Here is a 22,841-nt window from a genome sequence, read left to right as displayed (position 1 = left end):
ACACACACACACACACACACACACACACACACACACAGAAAAAAGAAAATGAACCATCTCCTGAGAACATCATTAAATGGTCATTGAATTTCTGCCTTTCAACTCGTTAGTAACTACTGGTGTAGAAACAAACAAAAAAATTACATTTCGCAATCTGTATTTCCCCTGGAGCCTTAGGTTCTTGACAATTTTTCTATCATCCTCAGAAAGTGTGTGTGTATGTGTGTGTGTGTGTGTGTTTGCACATGTGCACCACTAGTGGAACATGAACTCGGGGTCCCTGAGGTTTTCTTGCTCAAGCTAGCACCTGTACCAATGAAGACAAACCTCCACTTCCAGCTTTTTGCTGGTAAATTAGAGACAAGAGTCTCGAGTACTTTTGTGTTGGGCTGGTTTTGCACCACGAGTCTCAGAACTCATCCGCCTGAGCAGCGAGGATCTAGGTGTGAGCTACTAGCTCTTAGCATACAAAGAATTTCTGTACAAAGCTATGTATATCACCTTGATGAGAATACATACCAATGACCAGAATATGCTCAGAGCTGACAGAAGACCTAGGTTTGAATGTTAAAAGTGAACTTATCAAGACACATAATAGCCATAGTTTCATGACAACGCTGGGTCTTATGTTCACAGATATTCCATTTAACAACGAAGAAAAAGTTAAAGTGAAACAAAGAAAATCAAAAGTTCTAAATTGTGGTCCAGTTTTTAGGTCCAAGAAATACGTGCTTTCCATGTGATTATCTACTTTGAATACTATGTTTTCATTTACTTTTCTTCTGTTAATTTGCTTGTGTCATCCTTCATTCCTCAGTTTAGTAATTGAAGTTGTACTAGTTTTGCTTATTATTTTTAGAAACAACATTAATGTTAATTATTTTGAGAGCCACCTTTTGATTTCATTCATTTTGGTCTTGCTTTCCTCTATATTCCTCTTATTTCCACTCATTTTTGTTTACTCATTTTTTCCCTCTTTCAAATGAGTGGATAGGTTTTTCATTACAGATTCTTTTAAGATAGGTGTTTATAACTAAGGATTTTGGATATATATATATATATATATATATATATATATATATATATATATATAGTGCAAGTGCCCAATTTTCATCAATTGTAAAAGATGACTATTCTGGTAGAGAATTTTGACAGCAGGAAAACTCAGAGATCAGATTCAGTGCCCCTCCAAGACCTTGTTTTATTACTGCTTGTAATTACATTTGTTTGTGTCATTATTTTCTTGCACTGAAACTTGAAGATCTGCATACTTTAGAATGTACGGCCCATTGAAATCCTGCTCAGTCAGTTGTCATAGTGGTCTGCTTATGACTGAACTTATTTTCTCAAATGAGAACTGTTTCTCCCCAAGTTATTTCTACGTTAGCTCTGGGCAGTCCTTTAGTGCAGTGGTAGTTAGTTTGTGATTCATATTTCCTCACTGTGAATACATTCATTCTGATTATACAAACACAGGTTAGACCCAGGCAAGAGGTCAGAGTTTTCGGAGTGCTTTTATGAGCACGCACACACACAGCCAGCCTTCTGTACTTCAAGGGTTCTTCAGCCCTTCACATAGGGCCCATGGGACTCCTGTCTACCATCTTCTCATCCGTGATATGACTCGGCCGCATCTTGTGGATCACAGCCAGGATCACAGCTTGAGGCAGATGCAATGCTGAACATGCACTTCTGGACCCTTGTTTCTTTTTGTAAATGCCCCCAGAGAAAACATTTGCAGTGAACTTATTCTAAATCAGGTCAAACAAATCCAAGGTGTGTGGGTCGGAGTTTCCAGGGAACTTCCAGACAGATAAAACATGGCAATTCCCTGGGGGGCAGCTCCACAGCTGTTCTCTCCTACCATGCCTCTGGGATTGCTGATGCTATCAGGACTACCATGTTTGTATGGCTGCTGATTCTCTGGGCTGTGAAGGGGGAGATGCATGAGGAGGGGTGTGACCAGGAAGCTCAATTCTCTTGCTGGGATTTGACCTTCTCTGATGGCTCAGTGCTCCTCAGATCACTGCCAACCTTGGTTTTAAATCCCCAGAATTACTAAAAACAGTCCAGCGGATTCCACATTTCACACCGCCGGTGTTCAGGATACTTCCTGTGTCCTTTCTTTGCAGTCTCAATGGTGGTATCTCTCACACATTTTAAAGATGACAGAAAAGTTCCAAAGAATATTTATTACCCTTGGAGAATAGAAATGAATCACTTCACATTAGTTTGAATGATGATAATGATGACTGCTTTTTGCTAAATCTTAAAATGCCAATGTTTTATTAGATAAAAAGATCACTTTAAAGTCTAATGTCATACTAACCCATGCTACAGAATCTCTAGTGTATTCTCTCTCTCTCTATTGCTCTCTCTCTCTCTCTCTCTCTCTCAGAGAATTTTGTGGGAATTGGGAATGGCCTGCTTACTAAAACAAGTCCTCCTCCAACAACTCCTTAGATATTCCAGAACAGACTCAAAGTGACGGCTTTATAATGGTATATATTTAACCCCCTGCATCTTCAGTGCTTGCTGTGGGAATATTAAAGCTGGAATATATGCAATCTAAACACATGTTTTAGTCTTTCTTTTTTGTACATATGATCCACTGCCAAATGCTATTCCATATATTAAAAATGCTCTGTGGCCAAGTGATAGAAAGCACCTGAGATTCAAAAGAATTTACAAATAAACTATTTGACATATAGAAGGGATCAGACTGTATTCCATTTACATACTTTGTTAGTAAATACAAAAATGGGCAACAATCACATACATATTTGTGAAAACAACTGAGTTCTACTTGAATTATGAATCTACACACAGACACACACACATATTACCTTGTGCATTTACTTTATGGTATATAGTCTCTATATGGTCTCTCCCATATATAATGTTTTAAATGTAAGGCAGAGGAGAGTATGTCTGCTAACAATTCACTGGAGATAGAAAAGAATACATTTCAATAATGACAGAGGCTGTTATTGTATTCTCTGACTCTCTACCCCTCATTTGTGAAACTGTGGCAATGCTGCAGCAGTATAGACAAAGATAAAGAACTATATATAGGCTCTGAGTAATTACCACTTAGTTATATTAGGGGTCATGGAGGCGTTAGATGAGGAAGAAAGTATCTTACAAAGGTGAGAGCCAGTGATGAAGCAGCTTTAGAAAGAAGCTTTGGTTACACTAGTCTCTGATTCCTTTGTGCCTTTGAAATGTGGCTTTCAGACTTTATCTGAAGAGTGCCTTTATAGATTCTAATTCACCCTTTCCTTTTATCTCAGTTGGTTCTGTGATGTGTTTACTTGGTCAGGTTTTAATTAATCAGAGCAGATGTTTACTTATCCTGTGTTTTGTAGGGTTTGGGAAAGATCCACACAATTGCAAACTTTGTCAGGCCTCAGGAATAAGATACAATCACAAAATGAATACTTGGGGCAACATTTCTGGAGACAAAACTCCAGTGTCGATTCTCACCTATCACTTCCTGTAATAACTACAATAGACATCGACGCTTACCTGTTCTGTGAAGACCCCCCCTGCACAGCTCCTATTATTACTCTCTGAATACTCACTGACACAAAGATACCTGCGAGAGATCACTCTACAGAGGTAGAAAGCAGGAAAAGAGAGAATAGAGTTAAAATGCTCACTCGAGGGTACAGGGCCTATCAAGTAGCAGATTTCCCTTGTTCCTATACTTTATATCCAGCCACACTGTGAAATTTTTCACCTTGATTCTGTGGGATTCTGTTTTAAATTGTATGTCCTTTCTGAAGCCTGAGTTGGTTTATGAATCTGTAACAAAAACCTCCTGGCTCTGGCAGTTCATCTGGAGTTTCGGAATAATCCCCCCACACCCAGAAGAGTGTGGTGGTTAAAGAAGACATCATGAATACAGCTGAGAAACAGGTGTGGGCCAGCAATGCCCAAAGTGCCTGGTTGCACCGTGGCTGGGTACTGCTCCTACATGGTATGGAAGGTATGAAGAAGCGGGGTATGGATGGTGTCAGCCGGTGTCTGTTGCTCTTGAATAGTGATCCTCAGAGCTTGGCTAACGAAGGCCTTGACTTTGCTCACTGGTGTGCGGCTTGACAAGAGCTCCTTTAAACAGTCCCCACGGAGTTTCCTGAGGAATAACATCAGATAATGGATGGAGTAGTCACTCTGAATGCTTTCAGACACAGGTAGGCACTTGGGCTGAGAAGGCTCAGGAGCTGGAAAAGCTGGGGTCACGAGAACTTCCTTAATGCCTAAGCTATGGTCTTCCCTAGTCACTCAGAGCTTAGAGAGAGAAAATGTCCTCATTTCTAATCAAGTCTCAAATGAAGATAGCATCTACTAGCTGCATTGCATTTTAGAAGAACACCACAATTGCTCATCTATGTTCACTGGGAGAGTTGTAAAGCCTGAATGGAAGAGATAACCAAGACTTGGCTTAGCTCCAACTCCCTTAGAGGTGTTGGCCTTTGAAAGGTCGTTGTCTTGGATTGCCACAGTCAGAGAGCCACACAGATTGGTCTTGCCCTGCTTACATGGTACAGGGCTTCATGAGCAAGAGGGCTTCCTAGTACCTGGGAAGTGCCCAGTATAAGAAAGCAAATGATAAAAATGAAATAAAAGCTGGGTGCCAGTGGCTCACACCTGTAATCCTAGCTACTCAGGAGGCTGAGATCTGAGGATCATGGTTCAAAGCCAGCCTGGGCAGGAAAGTCCGTGAGACTCTTATCTCCAATAAACCACTCAGAAAACTGGAAGTGGCACTGTGACTCAAGTGGTAGAGCACTCACCTTGAGCTGAAGAGCCGAGGGACAGTGCCCAGGCACAGAGTTCAAGCCCCATGACTGACAGAAAAAAAAAAAAAAAAGATAATAAAAGAATGTGAATGTAGCTCCTCCTCCTCCTCCTCCTCCTCCTCTTCTTCTTCTCCTTCCCCTTCTCCTTCTCCTTCTCCTTCTTCTTCTTCTTCTTCTTCTTCTTCTCTCTCTCTGTCTCTCTCTCTCTCACACACACACACAGAGTTGCCATTTTCTTTTTTTTAATTTAATTTTATTGTCAAGGTGATGTACAGAGGGGTTACAGTTACATCCGTAAGGTAGTGATACATTTCTTTTCGAACATTGTTACTTCCTCCCTTGTTTTTCTCCCTTATTCTATATTCTTTAAAAATCCACAGTAAAGTCTAAAGGATTGCCCTTTATCTAAGAGGGTAATTTTACTGAACAAACTTCACCAGGTAACGTTGTTAAATAAACAACTAGTACGGTGGATATGGACTCCTACAGGCTTCAACAGAGAGTCAAGCAAGCCATGGGCTATTGCATTGAAATTAGATCTTGTTATTTCCTATGTTCCTCTTTCAATCACTGCTTGTCTGTTCGCATCTCATTATATGCACAGTTTTCTTCTTATCCTCATACACATGTTCCATTACACATTTCTAACTGTTGCTCCCAGAAACATTCATGTAGAAAGACATGGACCATGGAGAACGCTCTTAGGAAACTGACACCTCCAATGTCAACATGCACCAGAAAACAAATATCTCCCCATTCTACATAGGATTCTCATGGCCAAAGGAGGTACAGCAAAATCTATGCACCCATGAGCACTGTCTGGTCTTAGCACAGTAAAGCTACCCAACAGAGGCAGAGACACCAGTACTTATAAATGCTGAACTTGTATGCTGAATGTGTGGACTCCTTCTCAGTTTGTACATCATCACTTCTTAAAACTCAATACTGGACTGGGAAGGTGGCTCAGTGGTAGAGCACTTGCCTTGCATGCATGAGGCCCTGGGTTCAATTCCTCAGCACCACATAAGCAAAAAGAAAAAAAAGCCGAGAGTGGCGCTGTGGCGCAAGTGGTAGAGTGCTAGCCTTGAGCTGAAGAGCTGAGGGACAGCGCCCAGGCCCAGAGTTCAGGCCCCACTACCAGACCCTCCCCCCCAAAAAAACCCCAATACCATCTGAACCAACCAGTTTCTGTGGATGAATAGCAAATACCTCATTCACTCTCAGAGGTGCTGAGGGTACGTACTTTCATTTCATGAAAAAAAAATCAAGGAAATATAAGGCATACAATGAAGAATAACATTCTCTCAAGTACAGGTACTAAAGAGAAAACTGAGAAGTCTGAATTAGAGTCAGTACATCGTTCATTTATTTTTGCATCATGACATTCTTAGTTTAAAAATTCAGGTGGGCCAGATTACAGGCTCATGCCTATAATCCTAGCTACTCAGAAGGCTGAGATCTGAGGATCTTATTTTGAAAAATGTTCCTGTGAGACTCTTTATCTCCAATTAACCACTCAAAACCCAGAAATGCTGGTGTGGGCTCAAAGTGGTAGAACACAAGCCTTGAGCAAAAAAGCTCAGGGACAGTGCCCAGGCCCTGAGTTCAAGACTCACTCCTACAACTGACAAAAAAAAATAAGTCAGGCGGGAGGACAAGAAGAGCAGGTGGGGATAATAGATCCACTCACATTGTATGCAATTTGAAAAGACCATATAAAACCCACTTGGAAAATCTATAAGACAGTTTAGAAAGAGGAGAAAGGAGGTCAAGAAAGACTAATGAAGCATGTGAATAGGATCAAAGCGCATTATGTGTACACGCAATAACATCTGAATGAAATTCCATGCTTTCCATAATTAACTTGTGCTAATAAAGTTTTAAGAGTGGGACTTGTCTCCTGGGGTGACAAGGAGATCCCCACTCCACTTGGGGAGTCGGCTCATGTTTCCTACTTTCTTTCATAGCTTTCCTTTTACCTTCAAATAAATGTACCCTGTTTACCTTCAAAAATTAAGACTAATAAAAAATATTCAGTATTAAATGTCAAGCGAAGGCTGAAAGAGTCAGAGGCAAAGGTTCAATGTGCCAAGCTTGGGATGAAATGAAAGCGATGTCTTTGCTCAACCCGGAGACCCTGGAAATCAACATGAAAGGGGCAGCATCCTGTCTGACGTCTTACTGGCTCCCTGTGCTCTGTTCAACACCATCTCCTCAAAGTTCAGACCTGTGACAGTCTTAATGGATCAGCTCGCTCTCTAGGCCATTTCTGGTCATCAAAGATGTCACTAACAATTTGAGAGGATGGAGAATGTCACCTTGCTTCACACTCAAAAAGATTTGGCTGGAAATGACAGAGACTTTGAAAGTCACAGAAAGGACTGGATAACTATCTTCTGCATACTGTAGGACTGAAATAAAAGCAAACCTTAATTTAAAAATAAACCGGAGACAAAAATTGAAGTCTCCAATTGTTTTTATGGTCAGGAAAATTATTTCCAGTATGAATCTTTGTCTCCTCTTCATTCCTCTCACATTTAAATATACATATACACTGACCTTTTCTGCACAACTCAGATTACAGTAGTTTTCAATGCTTCCTCCCATTATTTAAAATACAGTAGGCAAAACGCCAGCAGATCAATAATGCAATGATCCTTGCTCTGAGGAATGATCAAAGTAGAACTGAAGAACCTGCTTGCTTACTTTAGTTACATAAGCATCTATCCTATTCAAGTTACATGAAAGACCACTCTTGTCCATACATATTAAAGGCTGGCTCTGCCTTTGTCAAGGTATTACTTGTGATGTATAGAAAAATCCAATGCATTTCTTTTTGAACACAGTGTGATGTCTTCTGCAACCCATAAACTAACAGAGGTAAAATTGTCAAGTAATATGCACAAGAAAATAAATCAAAAGACAAAGCTTGTCCTGTTTTTTGTTTGTCAGTTGTGGGGCTTGAACTCTGGGCTTGGGCACTGTCCCTGCACTCTTTAGCTCAGGGCTAGCACTCTACCGCTTGAGCCACAGCACCACTTCTGGTTTTCTGGTGGTTAATTGGAGAGAAGAGTCTCACGGACTTTCATGCCCAGGATTGCTTTGAACTGCGATCCTCAGATCTCAGCCTCCTAAGTAGCTAGGAATACAGGTGTGAGCCACCAGTGACTGACAACTTGTCCCATTTTATCTGGAAGTACTTTTGCTTCTGGAACCAGTTAAATATTGGTTTTCATTATCTTTTAAAGCAGATCGATCTAATTTAAGGCCTTGGTGCCATTGATTTGGTGGTCATTCAGTGACCACTGGTCACACATCACCCAGGGAGATTCACCAAAGTCCTCAGTGAAGGAAAGAGCATTTGGGGAAGATCACTAAGAAAATCTGACAGAATCATTCTCCCTCTCCCTAATATCAAGCCAGCAGATGTTGCTACAAACTGATTTCCCCCAGAAAAGCCTTATCCAGTCTGATGCGATCCCCTGATAAATACGGAGTCATGTTCTTAGGTTATAAATTATTTGTCATCCCAACCATCACAGTATCATAATGATTACTTGAAATTTTAAAAATGTCTCCACTTCCACTACATCATTGCTTCAAATGCTTGTAGCTTTTGGATCCTGAGCTTTTGAGAAGTTTCACATTTTTCTAGACTAGAATCTTATATTGTCAATTCATCAAAAATATCCCTAGATTATAATCACTTAACCAGGCTTATGGAAAAAGAATTTATATTAAAAATGTATCCAGGGTTTCTGTCCAGGTGATAAAATGTGGGTAAGCCCTAAACTAAGAAAGATAAAAGATGTTATTTTTATTAGCTCAAAAAGACTTACCAAATTTGAAGCTCAATACATTGGTAGCTATGGTGTAGACTACAGCTGACTGTTAAGATAGGCAGCTGGCCAAGAGATTAAGGGATTAAACAGTATGTTAAAAGAAAACAGCCTCCCTACAGAATTACAGCATTAAGGGACAGAAATGCCAGAGAAGCAAAGAGATAAAGGGACAGAGGAATGCTAGACAGGTGAGCCAAGTGATTGAACATCAGATAGAAACACAGGGGAGCAGGGAGGGAGGAAGGAAACGATGCTATACCCACAGGTCCAACCAGAGAAGAGTGTGTGTGTGTGTGTGTGTGTGTGTGTGTGTGTGTGTGTGTTTCAGAGAGACAGACAGACAGACAGACAGGTAGAGGCATCTAGCACTTGTGATGATATGAACTTCTCCATTTTACTGATTACAATCAGTAATCTTGATGATTGGAACAATCCACTCAAGCAGTTTAATTAGAAAATTAGTGTGATTGTACAGAATAAACGTTAAAGAATATATGAACAAAGAATTATGTAGAAAAGAGAACATAATATTTGTTGATAAGGATTTACCAACTGGTTCTATACATTTTAGATTGGAAGGAGATCTTCACTAATTTCCTCATATTTTCAAAACTTTTAAAATATTTTAGAACAGTTTAAAATTCTCTTTTTCAATCCTAAGGAAGAAAGTTTAATCTCCATTTCTGCTGAGCTGCCCCCCGAGTGTCAGAACACAGCACCAGCAGGGGCTGCAACCTCTTCTCGGCCTCCCCAGCAGAGAGAGGGCTGGCCACGCCTGGCCGGGCTCCCACCCACTGTCGCCGGAGTGTGACAAGCACATGCTATGCACACTAACTATAAAAATATTTGCCATAGCGCATCAGAGGCCTAATAAAGCTGTCAAGGCAATTCCTGAGAACAAGCACATGAATCAAGGAAAACATGGCAATGTCGAGTCGCTCCGGGGCACTTTTATCGACCACCAACAGGAAAATCAGAAGAAGGATCGAGAAGAGATTCTTGGTTCCAGAAGCTTTATTTGTGAGAGGGGCGCGACAAAGGCGAAGGAGGAGGAGAAAGCATTTGGAGTGGAGCCTGTTTGATGCTGAAAGCTGTGGAGACAATGACAGATGTATTTAAAGAGAAACAGGAGAAACCAGAGCAGAAAGCCTGTGTCAAAGTGAACTTAGAGATCGGGAAAAATGGAATGAGATTAATTTGTAGACGTCTTGGAACTGAGAGACAGTGACCGGAATCTTCGTCTTGTTGGTAAAAGACAGTTTTCTGACAATGAGAAAGGTGGACTAAGAAGAAACATGTGTACATGCTTTGTGGATAGAAGGGACATCACAGCAGAGTGCCAGGTACAAGAGAATCCCGGCACTCAAGTGCAATCACAGCTGCTCTGCACAGATCAGTCCGGAAATGCTCCCTGGTCATAAATGCACTCAGGTTGAATAGAAACATCACTGCACATTACTTAAAGATAATAAAAATATATGGAAAAAAGGAATTCACAGGAATTCATTTATCATAGCCATTGTGCAAAAGAACAGAAAACCAAAAATAAAGTTAGATTGCAGAATAACTAATCAATACTGCTTCTATATCCACCAGTGTTGGTACAAGTGCATCTAACTGAACAGCCCCTCTGTCTGTCATTGAGGTTGACCTTCATTGGAAGTGTTTGAGAAGATCTGGTGGCAAGCACTGGACTTTCTAAGATGAGCAATGAGGGTTTTAAACAACATTAGAAAAAAAATTCCAAATCTAAGTTTTTCTGAAACATGACAGAGCTAGTCCTCACAAATAGTTGATGGAAATACTTGGGTACACACAAAGTGCATCACATTAAGTGGTTGAAGTGTCAGTTCTCACTGAAGTCTCGCTGTCTCCATAACTACTAGGTTCCCAGCAAATGAAGCAACTGAAATCTCTGGTTGTGGTGATATTTTTGTAATCCAAGTAGGTATTGTGTGAGCTTTCTGGCTTTAATTTCTTCGCTCCTATTGTGACCGCATCATTCACATTTCATAAACTCTGTGTATGTGAATTCACTCAGTGATAAGAAATGGCACTTAATTAAAAGGCTAGAAGATAGATGATTTGTCTGAGTTCAGTACAGCAGTACAGGTAAGTTTTGATGATGAAAGTTAATTGAATTCTTACCAGAAATGATCATTGGAAAGATAATGTCTATGATTCACTTAGAAATTTTATTGGTTTTTAAAATAAAAGATTCAGTTTAGCTATAGTACAATAATAGAGTATTGTGATAAATGTTTGACTTCTTCAAAAATTATTAATTTCATAAATGGGCATAATTTTAATATGAATGTACTAGTATGACTAAATTTATAATCATTTAGCATCATTACATTATTTAAAATTTTATTTAAATAATTATTTAAATTATTTTTGAAGGTTTTTTTTAAGTGTTAAAGGTACTGGTATAGCCAGGCACCTGTGGATCACCCCTAATTACTCAGGGGTCTCAGCCTCTTGAGGATCATGACTTAAACAGAAAAGTCCACAAAGACTCTATCTCCAGCTAACCAACAAAAAGCCAGGGAATAGGTATGCCTCGAGCTATAAGGAATAGAGTCTAGCAACTACTAAACCCTGAGTACAAGCCATGGTACTGACAAAAAAAATATTTTTAACTCAAAGCACCATTTTTTTTCTGGTTTGCAGGCTTAAAATCACTATGCACCATAAAAATAAATTCCAATATAACTCCAACTGTTGCATCAATAATACACGCTCTTAAAACTTATCCCCTGACACCAGGGGCTCAAGCCTTTCATTCTAATTACCCGGGAGGCTGAAATCTGGAGATCATGGTTCAAAGTCAGCCTGGGTAAAGAGGTCTATGAGGCTCTTATCAAAGAGCCAGAATAGAGTTGTGGCTCAAAGTGATAGAGTGCAAGACTTGAGCACAAAAGCTCAGAAACGGCGCTCAAGACCTGAGTTCAAGCCCGAAGACTGGCATAAAACAAAACAAAAACAACGTATAATCCTCAAGTTCTATGATAATCACAGTATTTTGAGATAATGTTTCATCGTGTCTTTTTTTCTTTATTATACTTTTTTCTTTATTGAGATTAAGTGATTACATAAATTTCACAGATTTCACAGCATGGTGGGATAGTGATATCTAGCTAAAGTCACAAACACATTTTAACCCTCACGAGGTGCTTTGCCATTATCATGGCTTATGAATGCTACAAACTTTGACACTCAGATATTTTTTCCACATTGGGTGTTATGCACACTTCTTTCTTTTTGCTTAGTGTCAGCTGTTCCCTCTTTCCTTCTCCCTCCCTCCCATCGCTGCCCTTGAATTGCTTCGTACACTTTCAGCAATGTCCAGTGCAGCTCATGGGCCCTTGTGCTATATTTTTTTCACCTGTTTCCCTCTGATTCTGTGCCTTCTTCCTAGCTTCCCTCAGACGTGCACATCTATGTACCATATGTGAGATCAAGAACATGGAGCCATCTAAAAATGGTGCGACAAATTAAGAAGAGGTCCTTTTTTCTCGAGTCCTGTTTATTTTGTCATATCTCTTTGCAGTTTGAATTTAACGTTCGCAGATCAGGGAAACCATGTGCCGTTTGTCTCTCTGAACTTGGCTTGTTTCTGTCAACATGATTTGTTCTAGTTCCATGTCTTTCTTTTAATATTTATGAGCTAATAAGTCAAAAGGTAAGATATGCCTACGTGATCCTTCTATAGTTTATTAATAAGAAAAGTACCATTAGTAAGTATTTATCTGATTTCAAATCTTGACAAGGTTGTAAGCAACTACTATTTCCATTTAACTTCAAAGCTCAAGCATGCTAAGTTGAGTCTGATGACGAAAGTAAATTACCTTAATGCCCAGTGCAAGATTATCATTCAAGCACTGATGAGTCTGTGATGTATGATCTCTGCAAGAGGATACTTTCCTGAAGCTCTTTAATAACATTATTCTGTTGTTCTCTGATCCCATGCAGTGCTTCCCTGCATGCATTTGAGGAGAAAGGCACTGGGCCTCCATAGGAATCTGCAGCCTGCTCACTCAATCCCGGCAGCACACTGACAATGACTTTTTACCTGTTAAAGCCCACAGGAGACTTGAACCTGCGGTCCCCAGGAACTACAGAGAAGCACCATTTCAGCCCCCTTCCAGGCTCAGACATGTCATCTTCTCTGTATAAATAATATCAGGATAAACATCTGGAGAATTGTGAAAGATCAGGGAATGGCACCGCGCGCGTGCAATCATAAAACGATTGGCGTGGGATTTGCATGTGGTACCTGGGGAGCGCCGATTTCACATTCATATTATCTGAGATGCGGGGGATGATTGTGACGGGCTGCGAGCTTAGTTAATATTCTCCACGTACTCGCCGCCTCCCCAGCTCGCGTGAGATTGCTGAGTTCTCCCCATCTGTAATTTCCTGGTCTTTCCTTACACATCAGAGCCCACTCTGAGCAGACATGAATCAGCAGGCCAAGAACAAACAGCAAGATGATGTCTTTCAGGGCAAAGGCTGCAGCCACTCAGCTTGTGGGTCTCTGCTGGCATCTTCTCCCTTCCTTTGTACTGGTCTCACCAGTCCCTGGTCTGTGCACTTCGTCCCAGAGCTTCCCCAGGACTAAACACACCACAAGCACCCTTCCTCCACCCCCCCCCCCCCCGTTCTTCCCCAGCTTCTGGGCTACAGGAAGGACTTGGTGTCTCTCACAGTGGGCAGTATCTCTTCATGTCTGCCTCCACTGCACATGCCACCTTTCCTCCGTGTGTCTCTGTGTCTCAAGCTCCCTGCCTCCTCTGAGGAATCTGAGGACAGCAGAGCCCCTCCCAGCCCAAGACCCTGCTTCTGAGCCCATTATCCTGCATGTACTCTAGTTTCTAGTTTTCTAGGCTCATGTTCACTTGTTGCTAGGTGGTTGTGAACTTTTGAGGGACCTTTTAGCCCACTACTCTGCATGGTAGAGTGATTAATAGGATTAAATGAAGCCCCCCCCCACACACACACAGGAGTCTAAATGGATTATGGTCACTGTGTCAGAACAGAAAGGAATCAACCCAAATGGGTCAGCATTACTTAGTAATTCAAATTTTCTCCCTTTAATCCATTTCCCAAGGTACCACCCAATTCTTGCTTCTCATTACCTTGGGGAGTTACATGAATTCTTCTTAATTATAAATTTATAACATAAATTTATAATAATTTACAACACGAATGCCTGCATCATTCCTAGGCCTATTCTTTATTCCTACATATTTAGATCTTCAGTCAGTCAGGTGAAATCAGATAGCAGCCAAGGTGCTTAGCCTCTCTTGATGGCTCCAGTTGTATCCCTAAATTCCTATCCAAGTCACAGCCAACATGTAATGGCAGCTACCACTTATGAGGCAGTGATTCCTGGCAAAGTCTTTGCAAGTAGCATCTACCTTGTCCCCGGAGCTTCTTAGGAACAGGTACAACTGTGTGTGCTTTCTGCAGGAAGGAAGAGAAAGCACAGACCACTGTTCTGGGACAACAAAACACAGCTCCTAAGCTCTAGAAAATGGGAGTCAACCCCTCCACAAACTCAGCACCCTAATGACAACCCTCGAATGGCAGTCACCAATGCTCTCCGACGTGAAGCTGTCCTATTCCTGCTTGGCTGCTGTTTCCTCCCACCAAACTAGCCATTTCCAAGACAGCAGACTTGGAGATTCCTCTCATTGTCACCTCACCACAGTGAATCTACCTACATGGAACTTTTTTTTTTTTTCATGGGCACAGTATCTTTCCATCTAAGTTATAAATGCTGAAAAAACACATTTCTTTCAATCATCCTCACAGTACCATTGAAATGATAAATATTTCTCAGGAATGTGAACATGGTGGTGGTGAAATATTAATCCATGCATTGACTTCGCCTAGATTTGTTCCAAATTTAAATGGACTTAATTTCCAAACGTTTCATGATTTTTGCATTGTATGGTTAGGTCACTTCAATTATGCAGCAGCTGCTGCCTATTCATGGGAGCATCATCGTCCAATGGACAGTCTATGAGATTCCTCCCAGAATGCCTGCATTCAGCACAGCCATGAGTGTTCATATTTGGATATTCAGCTCTGAATTTTACAAAATGAAAGTTCTCCAGGGCCTCTACCATTTGGAAGTCATCCTTTGTCTTCTTTGTGGTAGTCTTGGCAGATCTCTTCCCCAGCTCCCTCTTCCTGGGCCACGTTAGAGGAAAGCTTGGGCACACAGCTGTTGCTGTGTTCCCTGAGGCCCATACCTAGTCAGTTAGCAAGATGGGGTGGTGTTGGGGCAAAGGCCCTCTCCACCCAAGCTGTGCCTGAGTGGTCTGCTCTCCCTAGACAGCAGCTGTGGAGATTTCTTTTGACTGGGAGTTGTTCTTTCCCTTTGCCTCCTCCTCAAAGAAAGACTGGTGCTTTACACTTGCTTCAAAACTCAAAGTATCTAATGTAGGAGATGCTCTTATTAAGTCCAACTCTTTGGGAAAAGTCTACATTTATTCCAGGTCAGACACACACTCTTATTTCTGAGCATTAGAACTACTTATTCTTGCAGCACACTTTGCATACATCCCAATTACTCTCCTAGACACTCACAGGTGCCTCCAAATGGCGACCTTCTCAGTGGACCGGAGGAGGTAGCACTGCCCAGCTGTCAATTTCTGTCAGGGCCAGCTTCAATCCACTTACCAACATCATCCTTCAACTGACAACTGGTGCATCATTTACAGGAAGGTCGAGGAGAGAGGAAGAAGCTTCATTTAGCTTGAACCATCGCCACGCTATGCAAACAGCACCAGCCTAGCAGTCCATCTTCCTAAAGATGGCTGTAGTGAGCTGCTTCTCGTAATACATGTCAGAGATCTCATGTCTTCCATCTCCACCTGCCCCTACTCCATCACCATGCTGCCTCTGAATCCACACATGTTGCCCCCGCTACCAGAAACCGAAGTCATGTAGTAACCAAATGGTAAGCCCTGAAGATTTACATTTAAGCTTCTCAATAAGGAAGCTTAGCAACAGGCTTATGAATAATTAGTTCATCCAATATATTGTGAATATCCTGGGTAGTTTTTGGAAGATAATAGAGGATCTACAAACAGTTGCTAGTTCCTGCAAAAATGTTCAAAGAAGGTCAGAGCCTTCAAACCCTTTCAGATTAAAATGACTTCAGTATTTCTAGTCTAAGTTGACCAGAAGTGATATTAACTAACTGAAAACCAAGGAGAAAATGAGGGTTTGGTGAGAAGATGAAGAAAGATGGTCATCGTTGAACCTGGCAGGTTAGAAGGGGAAAGGTAACAGGACAGGAAGGAGGCTTTGGCCAGCTGCTCAAGAAGGTATTTCAGCTGTGAGGTACAATGTTTCACTGATGGTACTGCAGATCAGCTTGACAGACAGTCATCTGAGTACAAACACTGACTCAATCCAATCGCCCTGGGGCAGCAATTCCTTCTTAGACTCAATTCCTCTGTCCACCCACATGTGGCTTCTAGAAACAGTAACTAAAGTCACATTGGCAGAGCATACACTGAAGATAGCCACAATGTCTGAGGAAAACACCAGCAATTATTTCTGCAAAAACACGTCATTGGTGGGCCCACCACTAAAATCTGTTGGGTATGAGAGAATAGATGCTCTAGTAGGGAATTTATCTTCCCATGTGAATTTTCTCTACATGCTTCTTTTTTGTCTCTTTATCTGTCTCCTCACCCTGTTCCCCTATCTCTGCCTCTTGAAACAACTGGGACTTGAACTAACAACTCTAAAATTGAGAATTGATTTTCCTTTTAGAGAGAAAAGAGTTACTGAACACATTCTAGAGTGGTATCATACATTAAAATGACGAACTGAGGCGAAAATATTACCAACTCTTGGAAGACAATAATAAAGCACCAAAGACATTAAATTCACACTTAAACAAGTGCAGTACTTTTAAAGTTAAAAAACAAAACACACGACAATCTGAATTACCTTTAAATGACGTATTATAAATGTTAGCATAAATACCACCACAGACATGAAAAGTACATTTGATTCTGTATTCATAGTCAGACAATATAAAAAGTGCTAGGAACTAAACCGTAAAGGAAAATTATTCATGCAAATCCTAATGCTCAATGTTGAAACAACAAATAGAAAGGATTTTTTTTCCTGGCAGTGCTATTTATTTTCTCAAGTGCATAAACAGGTCGTTTGACTGCTTTGGTAACTCAATGATAAACAAAAATATCACTGCCATGATTAAATGAAATTTCTTCCTGGGTACACTCTGTCTACTGTATATAATGCAAGGGGCAAAACCCACAAAAGGCAAAACTAGGCTTCTTCAAGGACACCTAATCTATAGCTAGTCAGAGATTGTTTGAATCAAAATTATTATTTCCTTCTTTCATATTCAAAGTCATATCCAATTGTTTGTTTTAAACCTCGTATCCTTATATCAACACCCACATATAAACAATCTGCTATAGATAATGTGCTCTTTCATTTATTACACTTAAAATGTGCATTCCTAAGTTCTTCACCAGGTGTGCGTGGTTACCAAAGAATTGCAATTAGGCAAGAAATACTGACTGCCTATTGAGAAGTTTGTATTTCATTTTACCAAATTTGTACTCAAATGTACATGCGGAATAATTTCTTTGAGAGGAAATTTACCATAAACTTAGATTCTAAAACATGTAAGACTTAGGTTAGAAAATCAAAGAGTCAAGAATAAGCAAAAAGAGCAGAAAAGCCATACCAAACCATTTCAGAAACTTTTGAGTCATATCTGATCCTTCTGATTTGTTTTCACATTGTGCATCTAGGTTTTCTTATAAATTTTATTTTGCTTAAAAGTTCATTTTCAACCTTATGGCCTTTCACGGGCTGGACAAGTTCTTTAAGGCTATACTAGCCTCTGACCTATTCATGCATTCCTATGCGCTCTCCTCTCTCCCCACCTGCCGCTTCTCCCCTCCACATTCACTCTTGGCTGACAGCTGTGATTCCCGGCAGGTGAGAGCTGTAGTAATCATTACCACAGGCTGCTATCTCTCATATGCATGTACAGTCCCATGTACGCACCACTGCATACAGACATCTCCAAAAACTGCCTGTCTCAACTTCAGCTTAGCATCTCTTTAAGTAAGTCCCAGAAATTGGAATTAAAAATGACTCTTCCTGATTGCCCAAGATGGAGGACCTCCAGTACAGATCATTCCAGCAATGCCCAGCCCTCTACATGGGCACCGGATCTCTTGTGCTGTGTAGGTACAAGGCCCTGCTCCCTCCGCTGTCCTCTGACTCCAGTGCCATCATAATTTTTCCTTTCAGCAAGCCAGGTTTTTTCACCACACACACTGGAAACTCTCTCAGCTTCTCTTTCCTCTGCAGCTGTCTTAAGGATCTGAGTCTTTCATAGGCCAGGGAGGTGTGGGTCGGATTGCTTAGAAAAGCATGATACAGTAATCCAGTCAGATTTCACAGAGAAGCAAAACCAGCACAGTCTTGATCAAAATGAACAAAATAGGAGACATCGCCATACCTGATTTCAAGGCACACTACCAAAGTGCAGTCACTAAAACCACATTTGTTGGCATAAAACTAGGCAGACAGGAACTCCAGAAAAGAACAAAGACCATGTATCTCTCTCCAAATGATTTTTAGCAATAACTTCATAACCTCACATGACAGAAAGAACAGATTGTTCAATTCATGATACCAAGATGCTGACTATTCATAGCGAATAAAGAAACATATCCCATTTTTTCTCCCTATGTTGTGAGAAAAACCAGCTCAAAACTGACCAAAGACTGAAATACAATACCTGAAACCATTAAACTACTAGAAATAAACAGAGGGCAAACGTGACCTGAGCACAGAAGAATCAATGATTTTTTTTTTTTGCATAAATTGACTTTTATATCCTGAGAATTCTGAGACCACTACCAATTGTATCCATGTGCGAAACAAAAACTAATGAACGTTGCAGCCAATATCATTGTCACAGGAAAAAAACTTCACTGATTAAAAATTTTCATAAACAGCTGGGTGCCAATGGCTCATGCCTGGAATCCTAGCTACTCAGGAAGCTGAGATCTGAGGATCGTGGTTCAAATCCAGCCCACACAGGAAAGTTCCTCAGTCGCTTATCTCCAATAGACCACCAGAAAACTGGAAGTGGTGCTGTGGCTCAAGTGGTAGAGCTCTAGCCTTGAGCTGAAGAGCTGAGGGACAGCGCCCAGGCCCAGAGTTCAAGCCCTACAACCGACCAAAAAAAAAATTCATGATCAATCTGAATTAATAATTTGAAAGGAAATTTCTTTCTTCTGCATAGGTTGCCTGGTGGAACTGGGGTTTGAACTGAGACCAGGCAGGTGCTCTACCACACGAGCCATGGCCCTTGTCCTACACTGTTGTGCTGAGACAGTCTTGAGTTTTTGCCCTAGGCCAGTCTGCACCATGACCAGCCCACTTGAACCTGTTACCTAGCTTGGATGACAGTCAAGCACTGCCGTGCTCAGCTTATCAGTTCAGATGGGCTTTTGCTACCTTTGTGCCTGGCTTGGAATTAGCTGGGATTATAGCTACCATGTCCAGATAGGTGATTCTTAAAAAGCAAAACATACCCATTTAGCTAACATTTGACATTCTTTCATCTTTACCAGAATTCTTGGGACATTTAACCATTGGACTTTACATATTACCACCCCCCCCCCACCCCGGGAACATTTCTGAGAGCTCAAAGCCAGCAGTTTTCAATATTTAAAAAAGGGATTTTTCACCTCCCATCTTCCTTCCACCCCCAAATAAAAAGAGCAACTGAAAATCGGCCGTGAGAAGGCGTCCATACCTTCCTTGTCGTTGTGGTGGATGATGGCATCCTGAATCACATCGGCCAGGCCAAAGTGGACTTTCTGGGTCCGCCCGTGCCTCGGTCTCCTCAGCAGGCCTTCTTGCTTCTGCAAGGCCTTCTCGCGCTCATAGTAGGCCTTGATTTGCTCGCCGCGCATGCGCTTCACCAGACGCTGCCGCTGGCCCAGGGGCAAGGACTCCAGCAAACACTGGTCAATTTCCATGTCATGGGACCGGAAAACGTTACATAGCTGGAAGCAACCTGACAGGGGGACACGGGAACATCACTAGACCTGCATTGTCACCAGCCAGCCCACAGCCCACTGCATGAGCTGCAGCCCACCCAGCCCATGCTCTGTGCTCCATATACAAGGACAGAGTCCCTTGTGCTCAGTGTGTGCACACACAGAGGCCACTTGCTGCTTGAGATTTCACAGCAACAACACAGAGGGTAGAATTAGACACAGACAGGTGTGCACACCATCACCAACAGTTGATCCTTTTCCTAGTTCTACACCAAAGGCCCAAATGTCTAACCACCCTACTTAGCCCCTCATGCAACGAACAAAAAGAAGTAAATTTTGTAGGTTAAATTTGGGCAGAAAGTCATTCCAGGTCTTTCAGAACACAAATTGTTCTGGTACAGCGGAGGGTTCTGGAAGGAATCGTACACATACTATCAATTATTCTTACCACTTGGTAGCCATTTACCAACTCATTGCCCAACCCTTTTCCTTGTGATTACAAGACATTTATTTCTCATGAAGTAACTATGGAGGGTTACATATAAAGTTGGACATGACACAGATTTTTCTTTAGGTCTTTCAAACTTAATGATATAATTGTGGCTGCTGTTTAATATAGTGTGTTAATATAGTGTTAATATAGTGTTAACATAGCAATTAACTAGCTGAATGATCCATTCTGAAATGTGAGTTTTCCACTAACTTTCAAGATAGTATTTCCCATAATAGTACCCAAAATATCCATAAGATGTTTATAAATACTTGCATTTACCACTACATTGAAATGTTACTATGGGCAGAAAATTAATGTAAAGAAATGGAAGGTTTAGAGTTCCCCCGGTGTGGACTTTCTGTCTCCTTGCCAGCGCTGCCCCGATGGCCTCCCAAAACCGCGACCCAGCCGCCGCCAGCGTCGCCGCCTCCCGCAAATGAGCCGAGCCGAGTGGGGGCACCGCCCGGGGCCCAGTGGGCAAGCGGCTACAGCAGGAGCTGATGACCCTCATGATGTCTGGTGACAAAGGAATTTCTGCCTTCCCTGAATCAGACAACCTTTTCAAATGGGTAGGGACTATCCATGGAGCAGCTGGCACAGTATATGAAGACCTGAGGTATAAGCTCTCCCTGGAGTTCCCTAGTGGCTACCCTTACAACGCACCCACGGTGAAATTCCTCACGCCTTGCTACCATCCCAACGTGGACACCCAGGGGAACATCTGCCTGGACATCCTCAAAGACAAGTGGTCGGCCCTGTATGACGTCAGGACCATCCTGCTGTCTATCCAGAGCCTACTAGGAGAGCCCAACATCGAAAGCCCTTTGAACACACATGCTGCCGAGCTCTGGAAAAACCCCACAGCTTTTAAGAAGTACCTTCAAGAAACCTACTCAAAACAAGTCTCCAGCCAAGAGCCTTGACCTGAGCTGTCCAGCTTCTCCTGTGTTGTCTGTTTTTTCCTTAGTCTACCTGTCCTTTTCCTTGACTTCTGTACAGGACTCTGTTATCTTGAGCTGTGGTGTTGTTTTTGTTATGTTTTCTGTTTTTTAAATTAAGATTTAAGTCCTTGCAATGTATATTAAATAAATAACATTTGGGTTGTTTTTGTAAAAAAAAAAAAAAAAAAAAGAAATGGAAGGTTTAGAATCTGGTTCAAAAATACAGGTTTACACATCCTTTCTAACTAAGGGAAATTCACTTAATTTTTTAAAAATTTATTATTAATTTTTATTGTAAAAATGTTGTACAGAGGGGTTAGTTACATGAGTAGGGTAATGAGTACATTTCATAGCGAGCATTGTTAACTCCTCCTTTATTTTCTCCCTATCATCACTTCCCTCCCCACCTCCTCAACTCCTCCCGCCCCCCCCCCACATTGTAAAGTTTGTTTTCAATATAGTATCCTGTACATCTTGTCGTCACAATGGGTCAGCCTGCATCCTTATTTCTGCAATGTCCCTTCCCCTCTCCAAATTACAAAAATGTATATATAAGGTGCAGGGCACTAGCATCAAATCCAGTGAAAACAGGGGTTATACCATGGGGGAAGAACATACAATAGAAACAAAAGAAAACATAGTGTATTGTAAGTACATTAAAAACACTAGCAAGAAAGAGAATAAAAAACCTCTTGTGTCCCTGTCTTGGGGTACATTTTGCTTAACATTACCTCATAGGTCGTATGTACATAGCCTTTGACCTACTCTGCTTGTTCTAGACATGTACTAGTCACTGCAAACAAGGGAAACCATGGGACCTATGTTTCTTTGGACCTGGCTTACTTCACTTAATATGATTTTTTTCCAGGTCTTTCCATTTTCTAACCAAAGAGGTAATGTCATTTTTTCTGACAGAGGTATAGAATTCCAGATATATATATATATATATATATATATATATGTATATATATACATATATATATATATATATATATATATCTTGATATATATATGTGTATATATATATATCATGATCCATTCATCTAGTGAGGAGTATATCTTAACTATGGTAAATAATGCTGCGATAAACATGGTTGTGCTGATAGCTTTGGTATAACCCTGTTTATGATCCTTTCTGTAAATATTCAAAAGTGGGATTGCTGGATCATAGGGGAACTCTATGTGGAGTCTTTTGAGGAACCTCCATACTGTTTTCCAAAGTGGTTGAACAAGTTTATACTCCCACCAACAATTCAGTAGGTTCCTTTTTGGCCACATTCCCTCCATCATCTGTTGTTATTAGATTTCTTGATTATAGCCATTCTAGCTGGGGTGAGGTGGGATCTCAATGTTGTCTTGATTTGCATTTCTTTTATGGCTAGAGAGGTTGAGCATTTCTTTGTGTGTCTATTGGCCATTCTTATTTCCTCTTCAGAGAAGTCTCTCTTTAAGTCTTTAGCCCATTTGTTAATCAGGCAGTTGTTTCTTTGAGGATTTGTTGTTGGGGGATTTAGTTTTTTGAGTTCTAAGTATATTTTAGATATGAGACCCTTGTCCATTGTATGGTTAGTGAAGATCTTCTACCAGTCCATGGGCTTTCTGTGAGCCTCTTCCACTCACTTTATTTTTTTAGACAGAGTTTCTTCCTGTTACCCAAGCTGTCCTGGACC

At 41.1% G+C, this 22,841-nt stretch overlaps 1 protein-coding gene and 1 pseudogene across 1 annotated transcript in view; one reads left to right on the top strand and one right to left on the bottom strand.

Annotated features, from left to right (window-relative positions):
• The window catches only part of Myo16 (myosin XVI), a 269,234-nt gene extending 249,488 nt beyond the window's left edge, over positions 1-19,746 (bottom strand). Inside the window, exon 1 of the mRNA XM_042697004.1 lies at positions 19,491-19,746. Within this exon, the coding sequence (XP_042552938.1) occupies positions 19,491-19,716 (226 nt within the window). The 5' untranslated portion in view covers positions 19,717-19,746. The remainder of the gene's footprint in view (positions 1-19,490) is intronic.
• Positions 19,747-20,613: 867 nt separating this feature from the next.
• LOC122122790 lies at positions 20,614-21,325 on the top strand (annotated as a pseudogene).
• The last annotated feature ends 1,516 nt before the right edge of the window (positions 21,326-22,841 follow it).

The sequence above is a fragment of the Dipodomys spectabilis genome, unplaced genomic scaffold (assembly GCF_019054845.1).
Source record: "Dipodomys spectabilis isolate Male_0828 unplaced genomic scaffold, ASM1905484v1 ptg000215l, whole genome shotgun sequence".
NCBI classification, from domain to species: domain Eukaryota; kingdom Metazoa; phylum Chordata; class Mammalia; order Rodentia; family Heteromyidae; genus Dipodomys; species Dipodomys spectabilis.
The sequence above is the reverse complement of the archived record's forward strand: the minus strand, read 5'-3'. Positions and strand labels throughout refer to the sequence as shown.